Below are 17,346 nucleotides of genomic sequence, written 5' to 3'. Positions count from 1 at the left end.
TTTTTTTAGGATTTTTAAAAATTTTTATTTAGGATTCTTTAAGGATTTTTGGGGGTTTTTTTTGATTTTTTAAAGAATTTTTTTAGGGTTTTTAAAAATTTTTATTTAGGATTCTTTAAGGATTTTTGGGGTTTTTTAGGATTTTTTAAAGAATTTTTTTAGAATTTTTAAATTTTTTTTTAGGATTCTTTAAGGATTTTTGGGGTTTTTTTAGGATTTTTTAAAGAATTTTTTTAGAATTTTTAAATTTTCTTTTTTTAGGATTCTTTAAGGATTTTTGGGGTTTTTTAGGATTTTTTAAAGAATTTTTTTAGAATTTTTAGAATTTTTTTTTTTAGGATTCTTTAAGGATTTTTGGGGTTTTTTTAGAATTTTTAAAAGAATTTTTTTAGAATTTTTAAAATTTTTTTTTTAGGATTCTTTAAGGATTTTTGGGGTTTTTTTAGGATTTTTTAAATAATTTTTTTCGGATTTTTAAAAATTTTTATTTAGGATTCTTTAAGGATTTTTGGGGTTTTTTTAGAATTTTTAAAAGAATTTTTTTAGAATTTTTAAAATTTTTTTTTTAGGATTCTTTAAGGATTTTTGGGGGTTTTTTAGGATTTTTTAAATAATTTTTTTCGGATTTTTAAAAATTTTTATTTAGGATTCTTTAAGGATTTTTGGGGTTTTTTTAGAATTTTTAAAAGAATTTTTTTAGAATTTTTAAAATTTTTTTTTAGGATTCTTTAAGGATTTTTGGGGGTTTTTTAGGATTTTTTAAAGATTTTTGGGGTTGTTTCTAGGTTTTTTGGGGACTGGTGGAGTGGGGGATTTTTTTAATTTTATTTTTAGGATTTTTTTGGGGTTCCCCCCAGGTGTATTTGGGGGTCCCCTAAGTGTGTTCAGGTGTGTTTATGACTCCCCCCAGGTGTGTTCAGGTGTGTGTTGGGTTCCCCAGGTGTGTGTTTGGGGTGTCCAGGTGTGTTTTAGGGGTCCCCAGGTGTGTGTTTGGGGTTCCCAGGTGTGTTTATGACCCCCCAGCTGTGCCCAGGTGTGTTTCAGGTGTGCCCAGGTATGTTTATGACCCCCCCAGGTGTGCCCAGGTGTGTGTTTGGGGTTCCCAGGTGTGTTTATGACCCCCCCAGGTGTGTTCAGGTGTGTGTTTGGGGTTCCCAGGTGTGTTTATGATTCCCCCAGGTGTGTTTTAGGGGTTCCCAGCTGTGTTTATGAACCTCCAGGTGTGTTTCAGGTGTGCCCAGGTGTGTTTATGACCCCCCCAGGTGTGCCCAGGTGTGTTTCAGGTGTGTGTTTGGGGTCCCCAGGTGTGTTCAGGTGTGTGTGTGGGGTTCCCAGGTGTGTTTATGACCCCCCAGGTGTGTGTTCCAGGTGCTCCCAGGCGTGTTTAGGACCCCCCAGGTGTGCCCAGGTGTGTTTCAGGTGTGTCCAGGTGTGTGTTTAGGGTCCCCAGGTGTGTGTTTGGGGTACCCAGGTGTGCCCAGGTGTGTGTTTAGGGTCCCCAGGTGTGCCCAGGTGTGTGTTTGGGGTACCCAGGTGTGCCCAGGTGTGTGTTTAGGGTCCCCAGGTGTGCCCAGGCGTGCGTTCCAGGTGCTCCCAGGTGTGTTTATGACCCCCCAGGTGTGCCCAGGTGTGTGTTTAGGGTCCCCAGGTGTGCCCAGGTGTGTGTTTAGGGTCCCCAGGTGTGCCCAGGTGTGTGTTTGGGGTACCCAGGCGTGCGTTCCAGGTGCTCCCAGGCGTGTTTAGGCCCCCCCAGGTGTGCCCAGGTGTGTGTTTAGGGTCCCCAGGTGTACCCAGGTGTGTTTCAGGTGTGCCCAGGTGTGTGTTTATGACCCCCCAGGTGTGCGTTCCAGGTGCTCCCAGGCGTGTTTAGGCCCCCCCAGGTGTGCCCAGGTGTGTGTTTAGGGTCCCCAGGTGTGCCCAGGTGTGTTTCAGGTGTGCCCAGGTGTGTGTTTGGGGTACCCAGGTGTGTCCAGGTGTGTGTTTGGGTACCCAGGCGTGCGTTCCAGGTGCTCCCAGGCGTGTTTAGGCCCCCCCAGGTGTGCCCAGGTGTGTGTTTGGGGTACCCAGGTGTGTCCAGGTGTGTGTTTGGGGTACCCAGGTGTGCCCAGGTGTGTGTTTGGGGTACCCAGGTGTGCCCAGGTGTGTGTTTAGGGTCCCCAGGTGTGCCCAGGTGTGTGTTTGGGGTACCCAGGTGTGCCCAGGTGTGTGTTTAGGGTCCCCAGGTGTGCCCAGGTGTGTTTCAGGTGTGCCCAGGTGTGTGTTTGGGGTACCCAGGTGTGTCCAGGTGTGTGTTTGGGGTACCCAGGTGTGTCCAGGTGTGTGTTTGGGGTACCCAGGCGTGCGTTCCAGGTGCTCCCAGGCGTGTTTAGGCCCCCCCAGGCGTGCCCAGGTGTGTGTTTAGGGTCCCCAGGTGTGCCCAGGTGTGTGTTTGGGGTACCCAGGTGTGCCCAGGTGTGTTTCAGGTGTGCCCAGGTGTGTGTTTAGGGTCCCCAGGTGTGCCCAGGTGTGTTTCAGGTGTGCCCAGGTGTGTGTTTGGGGTACCCAGGTGTGTCCAGGTGTGTGTTTGGGTACCCAGGCGTGCGTTCCAGGTGCTCCCAGGCGTGTTTAGGCCCCCCCAGGCGTGCCCAGGTGCGCGTTACCTGGTCGGTGACGTTGATGTCCACGTACTCGCAGAAGGCGTAGCCCTTGCTCAGCCCCGTGGCGCTGTCCTTGACCAGGTTGAAGGCCTTGAGGGGCCCGAAGGACGTCAGCAGCTCCTTCACCTGCGGGAACATGGCCGGGGGGGTTCGGGGGTGTCCCCTCAGGGACTGGGGATCCCCCTGGGAATTCCCCCTCTGGAATTGGGGATCCCCCTGGGAATTCCCCCTCTGGAATTGGGGATCCCCCTGGGAATTCCCCCTCTGGGATTGGGGATCCCCCTGGGAATTCCCCCTCTGGAATTGGGGATCCCCCTGGGAATTCCCCCTCTGGGATTGGGGATCCCCCCCTGGGAATTCCCCCTCAGGGATTGGGGATCCCCCCTGGGAATTCCCCCTCTGGGATTTGGGGATCCCCCCCTGGGAATTCCCCCTCTGGGATTGGGGATCCCCCCTGGGAATTCCCCCTCTGGGATTTGGGGATCCCCCCCTGGGAATTCTCCCTCTGGAATTGGGGATCCCCCTGGGAATTCCCCCTCTGGGACTGGGGATCCCCCCTTGGGAATTCCCCCTCTGGAATTGGGGATCCCCCCCTTGGGAATTCCCCCTCTGGGATTGGGGATCCCCCCTTGGGAATTCCCCCTCTGGAATTGGGGATCCCCCCTTGGGAATTCCCCCTCTGGAATTGGGGATCCCCCCTTGGGAATTCCCCCTCTGGGATTGGGGATCCCCCCCTTGGGAATTCCCCCTCTGGGATTGGGGATCCCCCCTTGGGAATTCCCCCTCTGGAATTGGGGATCCCCCCTTGGGAATTCCCCCTCTGGGATTTGGGGATCCCCCTCCCCAAAAACCCCCTGGGGTCCCATCTGGGTCTGGGTTGTGATTCCAGCTCCGTTCGGGGATTTTTGGGAATTCCTGGATTTTTGGGAATTCCCTCCCTGGAACTGGGGAACCCCCTGTGGAATTTGGGAATTCCCCCTCTGGGACTGGGGATCCCCCCCTGGGAATTCCCTCTCTGGAATTTGGGGATCCCCCCTCCCCAAAACACCCCGGGGGTCCCTCCCTGTTCTCACCCCATTTTTTGGGAGGGGATTTCGGGGTGCTCCCCCCCCCAGAATTGGGAATTCCCTCGGGAATTTTGGAATTTCCCTCTGGAATGGGGAAACCACACCCCTCCCCCCCCCCAGCCCCAAAAATTGAATTTTTCGGGGTCGTTTTCTCGGGCTGTCCCCTCCCCAAAATTTTTTTTTTTTTTTTTGGGAATTTTTTTTGGGGGGAGGGGGTGTGGAGGCCCCGCCCCCCTCACCTGGTCATCGTTCAGGTAATTGGGGAGGCCCCCAATAAAAAGTTTGTGGGCGGAGTCCGGGACCACCGTGGACACCACACCTGGAAAAGGGGAGGGAAACACCTGGAACCCACCAAAAATCCCACCTGGAACTCCCCAAAATCCCACCTGGAACCCCAAAAATCCCCCAAAAAACCCCACCTGGAACCCCCCAAAATCCCCCCAAATTCCAACTGGAACCCCCAAAATCCCACCTGGGATTTTGACCGGGATTTTGGGAATCCCCCGCAGGAAATTTGGGGAGAAAACCCAAATTCCTCGCCCCAAAAAAGTAAAAAATTCCCAAAATTCCCTCCCAGAAACACCGGGACCGCCGCCCCCTCCCCCTCCCTGGGCTGCAGCTCTCCGGGAATTCTGCGGGATTTGGGATCGGTTTGGGATCGGTTCTGGGATCGGTTCTGGGATTGGTTTGGGATCGGTTTGGGATCGGTGTGGGATCGGTTCTGGGATTGCTTTGGGATCGGTTCGGGATCAGTTCTGGGATCGGTTTGGGATCGGTTTGGGATCGGTTCTGGGATCGGTTTGGGATCGGTTTGGGATCGGTTGGAGATCGGTTCTGGGATTGGTTCTGGGATCGGTTCGGGATCGGTTCGGGATCGGTTCGGGATCGGTTCTGGGATCGGTTCTGGGATCGGTTCTGGGATCGGTTCTGGGATCGGTTCTGGGATCGGTTTGGGATCGGTTTGGGATCGGCTCTGGGATCGGTTCGGGATCGGTTCGGGATCGGTTCTGGGATCGGTTCTGGGATCGGTTCGGGATCGGTTCTGGGATCGGTTCTGGGATCGGTTTGGGATCTGTTCTGGGATCGGTTTGGGATCCGTTCTGGGATTGCTTTGGGATCGGTTTGGGATTGGTTTGGGATCGGCTCTGGGATCGGCTCTGGGATCGGTTCTGGGATCGGTTTGGGATCGGTTCTGGGATCGGTTTGGGATCGGTTTGGGATCGGCTCTGGGATCGGTTCTGGGATTGGTTTGGGATCGGTTCTGGGATCGGTTTGGGATCGGTTTGGGATCGGTTCTGGGATCGGTTTGGGATCGGTTCTGGGATTGGTTCGGGATCGGTTCAGGATCGGTTCGGGATTGGTTTGGGATCAGTTCTGAGATCGGTTCTGGGATCGGTTCTGGGATTGGTTCGGGATCGGTTCAGGATCGGTTCGGGATTGCTTTGGGATCGGTTTGGGATTGGTTTGGGATCAGTTCTGAGATCGGTTTGGGATCGGTTTGGGATCGGTTTGGGATCGGTTTGGGATCGGTTCGGGATCGGTTCTGGGATTGGTTCGGGATCGGTTTGGGATCGGTTCTGGGATTGCTTTGGGATCGGTTCTGGGATTGGTTCGGGATCGGTTCTGGGATAGGTTTGGGTTCAGTTTGGGATCAGTTTGGGATCGGTTCTGGCTGATTCGGGGCAGTTTTCAGTGTAATTTCAGGATGATTTGGGGCAGTTTTCAGTGTAATTTCAGCGCCATTTCGGGGCAGTTTTCAGTGTAATTTCAGCGCCATTTCGGGGCAGTTTCCAGCGTAATTTCGGGCTGATTTCGGGGTGATTTGGGGCCCATCTGGGGACAGGTGCCAGCACTCACCTGGCACGTAGACCGAGGGGTTCTCGGACATGCCCGGCAGGGGCTGGTAGTCGTGGGGCCGCCGGATCTTCAGGGACTGGCCCTGGAAGATGATCCCGTCGAACGCCATGGCCTGCGTGGTCTCGTCCACCGAGCGGAACTGACAGCCAAAAAAAAATAAATAAATTAAAAAAAATAAAAAAAAATACAAACTTGGGTCAGGGAACCCCCCCCCAAAAAAAACCACAAAATTCGGGTCAGGCAGCCCCAAAATCCCCAGGGGAGCTGCTCCCCAAAACCCAGAGGAGTGGAGGAGTCACAACCCCAAAAACATCAGGGGAAATTTGTGGGAATTTTTGGGGTTGATTTGAGAAAGAATTCCGGGAGTTTTTAGGAGGAATTCGGAGCAGATTTGGGAAGAATTTGGGGAAACACCAAAGCCATTTTGGGGCTGGTTTTGGGAAGAATTTGTGGAAACTCTGAAGCCATTTTGGGGCTGGTTTTGGGAAGAATTTCATGAGTTTCGAAAGAGAATTCAAAACTAATTTCGGGAAGAATTTATGGGAATTTTAGGGCAGAATCTGGGGCTGATTTTGGGAACAACTTGTGGGAATCTCGAGACCGTTTCACGCCGGAATTTGAGGCTGATTTTTTTGCCTTTTTGTGGGCTTTTTTTTTTTTTTTTTTTTTTTTTTTGTGTCCTCCTTTTTTCCGGAGGCCCAAGCTCCCCAAAAGCCCCGAATTCCCCCCAAATTTCACCTCGAGGAAGGCGAAGTTCTTGTCCTGGTTGATCTGCACGGCCAGGACGGGGTTCCCAGGGGCCTGGGTGAGCCCCCCCAGGCGCATCTGGGCGTTGAAAAAATCCATCATCGCTTCCTGGGGAGGGAAAAAACAAAATCCCAGGGGTTTGGGGTCAGGGAAATGAAAATTCCAAAGGTTTTGGGGTCAGGGAAAATGGAAATTCCAAAGGTTTTGGGGTCAGGGGAAATGGAAATTCCAAAGGTTTTGGGGTCAGGGGAAATGGAAATTCCAAAGGTTTTGGTTCAGGGGAAATGGAAATTCTGGAGGTTTTAGGTTGGGGGAAATTAAAATTCTGCGAGTTTTGAGTCACAAGAAGTAAAAATTGGATGAAGAAAGAAAATTAAAGAAAAACTACGAAAACGGAGAAATAACGATGAGGTAAAATAGATTATGTTAAAAAATAAAATATATAAAAACAATAAATGAAACAATTAGAAAATCAAACAAGCCCCAAACAACTAAAAAAAAAAAAAAATCCCCAAAAAACCCGAAACAAACAAAAAAAACCCCAAAAAGTCCTAACACCTCCTAAAAAAAATCCCAAATAACTCCTCCAACCCCCCCAAACCCCCCCAAATCCCCCCCAGGACCCCCCAAATCTCCCCCCAGGACCCACCAAATCTCCCCCTGAATCCCCCAAATCTCCCCCCAGGAGCCCCCAAATCTCCCCCAGGACTCCCCAAATCCCCCCCAGAACCCCCCAAATCCCCCCCAGGACCCCCCAAATCCCCCCCAGGACTCCCCAAATCCTCCCCAAACCCCCCCAAACCCCACCTCGGTGATCCCAAAGGGGATGTTGCCCACCTAAAGCCCAGACCCTTGTTACCCCCAGAACCCCCCAAATCCCCCCCAGGACCCCCCAAATCTCCCCCAGAACCCCCCAAATCTCCCCCAGGACTCCCCAAACCCCCCCAGGATCCCCCCAAATCCCCCCCAGGACCCCCCAAATCCCCCCCAAACCCCACCTCGGTGATCCCAAAGGGGATGTTGCCCACGTAGAGCCCAGACCCCTGTGCCCCCAGGACCCCCCAAACCCCCCCAGGACCCCCCAAATCCCACTAGAACCCCCCAAATCCCCCCCAGAACCCCCCAAATCCCCCCCAGGACCCCCCAAATCCCCCCCAGGACCCCCCAAATCCCCCCCAGGACCCCCCAAATCCCCCCCAAACCCCACCTCGGTGATCCCAAAGGGGATGTTGCCCACGTAGAGCCCAGACCCCTGTGCCCCCAGGACCCCCCAAATCCCACTAGGACCCCCCAAATCCCCCCCAGAACCCCCCAAATCCCCCCCAGGACCCCCCAAATCCCACTAGGACCCCCCAAATCCCCCCGAAGCCCCCCAAATCCCCCCCAGGACCCCCCAAATCCCACTAGGACCCCCCAAATCCCCCCCAGGACCCCCCAAATCCCCCCCAAACCCCACCTCGGTGATCCCAAAGGGGATGTTGCCCACGTAGAGCCGCCGTGCCTGCCGGGTCATCTGGCTGCCCACCACGGGCACGGGCGTGGGGGTCACGGCCAGCCCGTCCGGGGTCATGGTGGGCAGCAGCGCCGTGGCCGGGATCTGCCCCGCGGCTGCACGGGACGGGACGCGGCACCGGGTCACCGGGGGGCTGGGGGGATTTGGGGTACCCAGGAGAGGTCTGGGGGTGATGAGGGGGGTCCCTGGAGGGTCATGAGGGGGTTTGGGGTCTCTAGGAGAGACTTGAGGTGGTTGGGGAGGGGTCCTAGGAGGGTCTGGGGGGGATTTGGGGTACCCAGGAGAGGTCTGGGGGTGATGAGGGGGTTGGGGAGGGGGTCCTCAGAGGGTCTGGGGTCTCTAGGAGAGATCTGGGGGTAAGGAGGGGTTGGGGAGGGAATCCTGGGGGAATCTGGGGAGGATTTGGGGTACCCAGGAAAGGTTTGGGGGGTAACGAGGAGTTTAGGAAGGAAATCCTGGGAAGGTCTGGGGGGGAGTCCTGGGGTGGGGGTTGGGGGAGGTTTGGGGTCTCTAGGAGAGATTTGGGGCTGAGGATGGGGCCCTGAGAGGGTCTGGGGGGTCCTAGAGGAGTTTGGGGAGGATTTGGGGTACCCAGGACAAGTTTGGGGGGGGCCCTGAGGAAGTTTGGGATTTCCAGGACAAGTTTTTAGGGGAGGGTTTGGGAGGGTCCTGAGGGGATCTGGGGAGGTTTGGGGGTCCCTGTGGGTTTGGGGGGGTTCAGCGAATTTGGGGAGGGGTCTCACCCTGCATGGCCTTGTACTGCATGGGGGTGATGTGCTCGAAGCCAGGGGGGGGCACATCCCAATATTTCCGAATTTTCTTCTTCTTCTCGTGCCGGGGGGAGCGGCTGGGGGGGTGGGGAGGGGAATTTGGGGAGGGGCTTTCACCTCCTGAACCCCCAAAAACCCCCCCAAATACCCCCCAAAAAAAAAAACCCCCAGACTCACCTCAGGGGGCCCGAAAGGCTCAGGGGGGACCTGGAGGAAGGGGGGAGGGGTGTTGAAGGGGTGAGACCCCTCCCCAAAAACCTGGGGGAGTCCCACCCTGATCTGGGGTTCCCCAGCCCCATTTGGGGGCTCCCATTTCTATTTTTTGGCTCCTCCTCCCATTTTTTTGGTGGCTCCCCCTCCCATTTTTGGCCTCCCTCCTTCTTGGGGACCCTCACCTCCATTTTGTCGGCTCCCACTCCCATTTTTGGGCTCTTACCCTCATTTTGGGGGGGGGGTGGGGGTCTCACCTCCTTCTTGGGAGGTCCCACCCCCATTTTGGAGACTCCACCCACACTTTTTCAACTCCCACTCCCATTTTTGGGTTCTCCCTCCCATTTTTTGCCACCCCCTCCCATTTTTGGTGGCTCCCACCCCCATATTTGGGCTCCTCCTCCCATTTTTGGTGCTCCCATTCCCATTTTTGAGAACTCCCCCTCCCATTTTTGGACTCTCCCTCCCAATTTTTGGCACCCACTCCCATTTTTGAGAACTCCCACCCCCATTTCTGGGCTCCCCCTCCCATTTTTTTGGCACCCAGTCCCATTTTGAGAACTTCCCCTCCCACTTTTGGTGGCTCCCCCCCCTCATTTTTGGGGCTCCCACCCCCATTTTTGGGGCTCCCTCCCCCGTTTTTTGGCACCTTCTCCCATTTTCAAAACTCCCACCCCCATTTCTGGGGCTCCCACCCCCATTTTCACAACTCCCACCCCCATTTTCACAACTCCCACCCCCATTTTCACAACTCCCACCCCCATTTTCACAACTCCCACCCCCATTTTCGGGGCTCCCACCCCCATTTTTGGGGCTCCCACCCCCATTTTCACAACTCCCACCCCCATTTTCGGGGCTCCCACCCCCATTTTCACAACTCCCACCCCCATTTTCGGGGCTCCCACCCCCATTTTCGGGGCTCCCACCCCCATTTTCACAACTCCCACCCCCATTTTCGGGGCTCCCACCCCCATTTTCACAACTCCCACCCCCATTTTCACAACTCCCACCCCCATTTTCACAACTCCCACCCCCATTTTCGGTGCTCCCCCTCCCCTTTCTGGTGGCCGCCATCCCATTCCCGTCACTCCCGAGGTGTCCCCGGGGCTGTCCCCGGTGCTTTCCCCTCCCGGTACCGGCGCCGCCGGCGATCCCTGGACACGCTGCGCTGGTCTCGGTTCCGCCGGTCCCGGGAGCGGCTCCGGCGTTTGCGGTCCCGGCTGCGGGAGCGGCTGTGGGAGCGCTTCCGGTGCCGGTTCTCCTTGTCCCGCTCTGGTACCGGGAGGTTCGGGGGTCAGGGGGGCCGAAAAAAAAATCCCCGAATGTCCCCAAAAAAAAAAAAACAAAAAAAACAAAAAAATCCAGCCCGGGAACAAGCCCGGAACCCCCTCCCGGGATAAGCAAGGAACGCTCCAAAAGTAACACCCGAAAATAAACCCGAAACATTCCCGAAACGAGGCAGAATTTTCACCCGAGGTAACCTTGAAATCCACCCAAAACAATCCCAAAATCGACCCAAATAACCGCGAAATCCCCCCGCAAATTAACCCCGAAACCCTCATGAAAACTGACCCCGAAAAAACCCCCCAAAATAATCCCAGAATGCCTCCAAATAATCCCAAAATTCTCCCAAAATTAACCGGGATCCCCCAAATAAAATAACCCCGAAACCTCCCCGAATTAAGACAAAACTGCCCCCCAAAAAACCCGAACCCCCCTCAAAATAACCCCGAAATCCCCCTCAAATTAGCCATGAAAACCCCCAAAAGTACCCCCCAAAATTAACCCTGAAACTCCCTCCCCAAATAACCCAGACCCCATCGCAAACGACCCCCAAACCCCCCCAAATCACCCCAAAACTCCTCAAAATCACCCCAAAACCACCCAAAATGTGGGGCACCCCAACCCTTCCCCGGGGGGGGGGGCTCCCCCCGTTCTGCGAGGAGACCCCAAAAACACAAAGGGGGAGAGAAACGCGGACACCGCGACCCCGCCCCCACAAATAAGGAGGGGCCAAAAACGGGGGGGGGGGGGAAACCCCCAAAATTTTGGGGGGGGGCGGGGGAAATGAAGACGGGGAACCCCCCTCTGACGGAGGAGGGGGAGGGGCGGGAGGATGCGCCCCTCCCTGAGGGCGATGTGGGGGCGCCCCCGCCCCCCCAAAATGGGGGTCCCCCCGTGAGGGGGGGAGCGGCTGCGCGGATGGGGGAGGGGGCGGGGCGCGGCCGCCGGTACCTTGTTTGTTCTCGTTCAGCTGCCGCTCGAACTCGTCGAAGTCGGACATGGCGGCGGGATCGGCGCGGCGCTCCCGGAGCCCTCCCGGCGCCTCCCGGCCCCTCCCGGTGCCTCCCGTTCCCTCCCGGCCCCGCTCAGGCCGCGGCGGCTCCGTCCGCGCTCGTCTGCGCTCGGCCACTTCCGGCCGCGCTCCGCCACTTCCGGTGGCGCTCGGGCCGCGCTCGGCGCTTTCCGCTGCGCTTCGGGGGCTTTCCGCCGCGACTCGTCCTTTTCCGTCAATCGTCGTGTTTTTCCGTTATTACTCGCTACTTTCCGTCACTGCTCGGGATTTTCCGTCACGCCTCGTGCCTTTCCGCCACCGTTCGGCGCTTTCCGGCCGCGCTCGGCGCTTTCCGTCGCCGTTCGCCGCGCTCGGGGCACGCTCAGCTCTTTCCCGACCCAGTTCGGCCTCGCTCCTCCTCTACGTCACTTCCCGTTCAAGTTTCGTGCGGCAGCCCCCCGGTAAAACCGGGCACGGTTGGCCCCGCCTCTCCCCCGTTTGCGCCGCCCCTTTTCCCCTCAGGGCGGCTTTTGGCGGGAGCGGGGAGCGCGCCCCCTAGCGGCCCCGGTAACGCCGGGAAGGTCCCGGGACACCCTCGGGAATTCTCGCGGGAATAGACCAAATCTCGCGGGAATCGTTGAAATCTCGCGGGATCTGCCGCCGTTTAGCCACCTACTTTTTTAGGCCGGGTTTTTTCCCCCGTTTTTTCCGATTTTTCCATCAAAATCCCCTCACGGGGACACCGGCAGAGCGCGCACGGGGGCTCCAGGGCTGCGGAAAAACGGGAGAAGTCGGGATTTTGGGGATGTCAGGGACACGCGGCTGTAGCGGTGGAGCGCAGCCCCGAATTGGGGGAAAAACCGGGGGATTTTGGGGATTTTGGGGGGTTTGGGGATGTTCGGGATAAGCCCCAGAATGGCCACCACGCCCCGTCGGTGGAAAGCGGAGGAAATGGGGTGAAAAACCGAGAAAATGGGGAATAAAATGTAAAAAATTTGTGGAAGAAAAATATTAAAATGGTGGGGAAAAGAGGGCGAAACGGGAAAAAAAAACAAACCCGGGAGACCCCTACCCAAAACAGGGGCAACTCCCTCGTTTTTTGGGGAGGGCTCCAAGGCGGGGGGGGGGGGGGGGATGGTGAAGCCCCCCTCCCCTTTTTATTAATTTTTTGGGGATTTTTCGTCTCTGTCCGGGTTCGGCTCTTGCGCGATGCCCCCCGAGCCCCGCCCCGGGGAGCGTCGGAAAATTCCGAGCGCGGCCTCGGCCGAAAAGAGGCCCTGGGGACCCCAATTTTGGGGGAGGGGCTCATCCCCCCATGGGGAGGGGGAGAGGGGGGTCCCTCCTCGCCAAACCACGAGCGGGGGAGAGCGGTTTGAGGTGTTTTTTTTATTTTTTTTGGGGGGGGGGAGGGGGGGGTCCTGTGCCCTCCTACTCCCGTGGGCTAAATTGGGGAGAGGGTCTCGGGAGGGTTTTTTGGGAAGGGGGATCCCGGGGGGATTTTTGGGGCCGTGGGGAAGGTGGGGAGGGGGGGGTGGGAACTCGCGAGCGCGGGCGGCGTTTCCGGCCGGAGCACAAACGCTGCGACACCGGCACCCCCCCCCCCCCCCCCGCCCCCACCGGGACCCCGGAGCGGAGCCCCCCACCCCTCCCCCATCGCCGCCGGAGCCCCCCGGGAGCGGAGCGGGGCCCATGAAGGGCCCGAGGGGGGGCCCGGGGCGCGGAGGCGCCGGGAGGTACCGGGGGAGGGGGTGGGGAGGGGGCGCGGGGGGCGGTGGGGACCCTCCCCCCCCCCCAGCCCTGCTCTGGGATCTGTTCTTATCCCTGGGACCTCCCCAAAATTCCCCCGCCCCCATCCCTGAGTCCTGACCCCTCCCCAAAACCGGCGCCCGTCAATTCCCGCCCCTCCCCCAATTGCTGGGACCCCTCCCCCGACGGGCACCCCCCCAAGACCCTCCCCTAATCCCCCCCACCCTTGGGGACCCCAAAATCCGCCCCCAAATAACCCAGATCCCCCCACCAACGACCCCCGGAAGCCCCCCCAAATCAGACCCAAAACCATCCCACAAAACCTCCCCAAAACCTCCCCAAAATCACCCAAACCCCCCAAAGTCACCCCTGAATTGGACGAACCCCAACCCTTCCCCGGGGGTCTTCCCTGCACTATTCGGAGACCCCAAAAAATAACGGGGGGATGATACGGGGGTCACCGCGACCCTCCCCCACAACCCCTCCCCCCCCCGTTTTTTTCTTTTCTCTCTCCGCAGCCCCCCGGACCCCTCCCCCCGCCCCTCCCCCCACCCCGCCCCCTCCCCTCCCCCCGCGGGCGGGGGTCGTTACCTGCTCATCGACAGCCAGGGCCTGCCCTACACGGTTCTGGTGGCCGAACCGGACCGGGACAGCACCGGGACCCCCTCGGGAGAGCCCCCCGGGACCCCCGGCGCGGGCCGGGCGCGGTTCTGGTGCCCGGAGTGCGGGCGGCGCTTCGCGTACCTGTCGTACCTGCAGCGGCACAGCATCGCGCACTCCCCGCACAAACCGCACCTGTGCCGCACCTGCGGGAAGGCCTTCAAGAGATCCTCGCACCTGGAGAGGCACCGCTTCACCCACGGCGGCACCGGGACTCGGACCGGGACCGGGACTGAGATTGGAACCGGGACTGGGATTGGAACCGGGACTGGGATTGGAACCAGGACTGGGATTGGAACCGGGACCGGGACCGGGACTGGGACCGGGACCGGGACTGGGATTGGAACCGGGACCGGGACCGGGACTGAGATTGGAACTGGGACCGGCACCGGGACCGGAACCGGAACCGGGACCGGGACTGGGATTGGAACCGGGACCGAGACCGAGACTGGAATCGGGACCGGGACTGAGATTGGAACCGGGACCGGGACAGGGATTGGAACCGGGACTGGGACTGGGACCGGGACCGGGACCGGGACTGGGATTGGAACCGGGACTGGGACTGGGACTGGAACCAGGACTGGGATTGGAACCGGGACCGGGACCGGGACCGGGACCGGGACTGGGACCGGGACCGGGACTGGGATTGGAACCGGGACCGGGACTGGGACCGGGACCGGGACTGGGACTGGGACTGAGATTGGAACCGGGACTGGCACTGGAACCAGGACTGGGACCAGGACTGGGACAGGGATTGGAACCGGGACCGGGACCGGGACTGGGACTGGGATTGGAGCCGGGACTGGCACCGGCACTGGGACCGGAACCAAGACCGGCACTGGAACAGGCACCGGGACCAGAACCAGCGCCGGGACCAGGGCAGGACGGAGGTGCCCACGGTGGCCCCGGCGCGACGCGAGCGAGCCGCAGCAGCGGCGGAGCGGGAAGCACCGGACGGGGACGCCGCAGGGACAGGCCCTGGGCCAGGGGACACCGCAGGGACAGGCCCTGGGCCAGGGGACACGTCCTGAGCCGGGGGACGGCGAGGCCACCCCAGGGCCAGGAGCCTGCGGGCACGGCCGGCGGCCGGGCGGGGGTGGACAGAGCCCGGAGCCGGTTGGGACGCGGGAACGGGCAGCGGCCGCGGGCAGCGGCGTGGACGGAGCGCCCGGGGGCCACCCTGGATGGTGACCCTGCTGTTGGGGACACCCGGGGGTGGTGGCCGTGGGCTCGGTGGCTTCACCTCCCACGCGGATTGGTTTTTTTTTTTACTTATTAAAAATCTGGAATTTTGTTTTTCCCGTTGCTCTCGTGGTGTCCCACGGCGGGGAAGGGGCCACAGGGGATTCTCACCCCCCCCCCCCTCAGTGACCACCCCACCCCCACCCGAGCCCTCGGCCAAGTGACCACTGAGTGACCCCAAAATGACCCCTTGAAGTGACACCCCCCCCCCCCAACACGGTTTGCTCCGGTTCATTCCAGTTTGTTCCGGCTCGTTCTGGTTTATTCCGGTTTATTTGGATTTATTCCGGTTTATTCCGGCTCCCTCCGTACATCACGGCCGCGGCCCCTCCCCCACCACCACCCCCCCCTCCCCGTCCCTCCCCCCCCATCCCAGGAACCCCCCCCGGGATGGGGGAGGGGCCGCAAGCGCCGAGATTTCTTTATTTTTTGAGATTTTGGGTCCAAAGTTTGCACCCCCAGGGGGGTCCCGAGGGTCCGGCTGGGGCCACGTCCCGGCAAGTCCTTGGGTCCGGCCATTCCGGGCCAGCACGAGCCGTTTTGAGCCATTTCAGGCTGGGATGAGCCCAAATTTTGGGCCGTTCCGGCACCGACCTCCACAAACCGCGTCCGGTCCCGTCCCGCCCGTGTCCCCATCACGGCCCCGCCGTCCCCGTCCCCTCCCCGCGGCCCCGGCAGCCCGGCCCGGCCCCGTGCCCACCCAGGTGCCTCCTCAGCGTCGCGGCGTCGCCGAACCTCCGTCGGCACCTGGGGCATCGCCGGCGCCGCTCGTGCGCCCGCAGGTGCCGCACGATGGAGCCCAGGTAGAAGAAACTCTTCCCGCAGCGCTCGCACCTGTACACGTCCTCGCCCAGGTGAGCCCGCCGGTGCTCCAGCAGGTTGGAGCGGAACCGAAACGTCTTCCCGCAGGTCCGGCAGCGCCGCGGGCGCGCCGGGCGGTGACGGCGCCGGTGCTCGGCCAGAGCGGCGGCGCGGGCGAAACGTTTGGCGCAGAGCGGGCAGCGCAGCGGGCGCCGCCCGGCGTGGCAGGCCCGGTGCCGCCGGAACGCCCGGGCCCGCAGGAAGGAGCGGCCGCAGGTTCGGCAGCGGAACGGGCGGCGCCGGGCGAGGCAGCAGCGCCGGTGCCGCCGCAGGAGCGCGGCCGCCCAGAAGCGCCGGCCGCAGGCGCCGCAGAGCGCCGGGCGCCGCCGCAGGTGCCGCCGCCGGTGCCGCAGCAGCTCGTAGGCGCCGTCGCAGCGCTGCCCGCAGGCTCCGCAGGCCGGCGGCCGCGGCCCGGCCAGGTGCACGTATTTGTGAGTGACCAGCGCCAGGAAACGCTTGAAGCTCTGCCCGCAGGTGCCGCAGGCGAAGCGCTCGGCGCTGGGCGCTGCCGGCGGCTCCTCTGGCGGAACCGGAGCCTCCACGCACGTCGCCGGTGCCGCCGCCGCCGCCGCCCGCTCCGGCGCCGCCGAATGCACCAAGCGGTGCCACACCAGGTTCTCCAAGAAGCCGAAAACCTGCCCGCAGGCGTCGCAGCCGTGCGGCCTCTCCGCCGCCGCCGCCGCCGCCGCGTCCTTGCTCGCCGCGGCGCGCAGCAGATCGGGGAAGCGCTGCCCGCAGGATCCGCAGCCCAGCGCCGGCGCCGGGGCCGGCGGGGGTTCGACGGCGCCGGGGGGAGGGCGGTGCACCTGGCGGTGCCGGGTCAGGCTCTGGGGGTATCCGAAGGCCTTCCCGCAGAGCTCGCAGCGGTAGGGCCGCTCGCGGGTGTGCACCACGCGGTGCTTGCGCAGGTGGAAGGACTCGCGGAAGCGCTTCCCGCACACCCCGCACTCGTGCGGCTTCTCCCCGGTGTGGATGCGCTCGTGCCGCCGCAGCGTCTCGCGCCGCCCGAAAGCTCGGCCGCAAACCCCGCAGCCGAAGCTGCGCCCGGTGGACGCGGGGACGCTCCCGGCGTCGGCGGGCGCCGCGGCGCCGGGCGCGGAGCCCTCGGCGGCGTGGGCGCGGCGGTGCCGCAGCAGGCTCTGGGGAGCGGCGTAGGCCTTGCCGCAGACGTCGCAGCGGTGCGCGGGACGGGGCGAGCCGTGGCTCACCTGGTGCCGCAGCAGGTACGCCGGGTCGCGGAACTCCTTGCCGCAGACGGGGCAGGGCACGCGGCGGGGGCCGGCGTGGGTCTTGACGTGGCGGGTGAGGCTCTCGCGGCGGTTGAAGGCGCGGCCGCAGGCGGCGCAGGCGAAGGGTTTCTCGCCCGTGTGGATGATCTGGTGCTGCGCCAGGTGGCTCGGCTTCTTGAACACCTTCCAGCACAGCGGGCAGGTGAACGGCCCCTCTGCCGTAGCCACGCCCGGAGCCACCGCTGCCGCCGCGCCCGGGGCCAGGGGGACCCCGACGGGAGCCAGAGGGACCCCGCCCGGAGCCAGGATCACACCGTTGGGCACCGGGATCACCCCGTTGGGAACCGCCACCGTCACGCCGGGGGCCACCAGGTTCACTCCGCCGGCCACCAGAGCGTTGACGGCGTCGGGGGCCGGCCCGATCCCGGCCGGCGTCGCCGTGGCCGCTCCGTGTCCCGCGCCGACCCCACCGGGCGCCGCGGCGACGCCGCGCAAGGCGCCGGCCCTACCGGCCCCGTTGGGCGTCGCGCCGG

General features: G+C 60.6%; 2 protein-coding genes across 2 annotated transcripts; both read right to left on the bottom strand.

Annotated features, from left to right (window-relative positions):
- Positions 1–1,785: 1,785 nt before the first annotated feature.
- U2AF2 (U2 small nuclear RNA auxiliary factor 2) lies at positions 1,786–11,518 on the bottom strand. The gene is made up of 9 exons (XM_062514417.1): positions 11,036–11,518; positions 9,937–10,072; positions 8,768–8,797; positions 8,564–8,667; positions 7,764–7,915; positions 6,299–6,415; positions 5,561–5,699; positions 3,943–4,022; positions 1,786–2,762 (listed from the first exon to the last, which is right to left on the bottom strand). Exons 1-9 carry the CDS (start codon positions 11,082–11,084, stop codon positions 2,511–2,513), a joined length of 1,059 nt encoding a protein of 352 aa, XP_062370401.1. The 5' UTR covers positions 11,085–11,518; the 3' UTR covers positions 1,786–2,510.
- Positions 11,519–15,263: 3,745 nt separating this feature from the next.
- ZNF865 (zinc finger protein 865) lies at positions 15,264–17,341 on the bottom strand (the record flags this gene model as incomplete). The annotated part of the gene is made up of 1 exon (XM_062514416.1): positions 15,264–17,341. A coding segment is annotated over one exon (1,983 nt), but the record flags the coding sequence as incomplete, so codon positions are not given.
- Positions 17,342–17,346: the final 5 nt, after the last annotated feature.

Source organism: Cinclus cinclus, unplaced genomic scaffold (assembly GCF_963662255.1).
Source record: "Cinclus cinclus unplaced genomic scaffold, bCinCin1.1 SCAFFOLD_326, whole genome shotgun sequence".
Classification (NCBI taxonomy): domain Eukaryota; kingdom Metazoa; phylum Chordata; class Aves; order Passeriformes; family Cinclidae; genus Cinclus; species Cinclus cinclus.
This window is presented reverse-complemented; position numbering and strand designations above follow the sequence as displayed.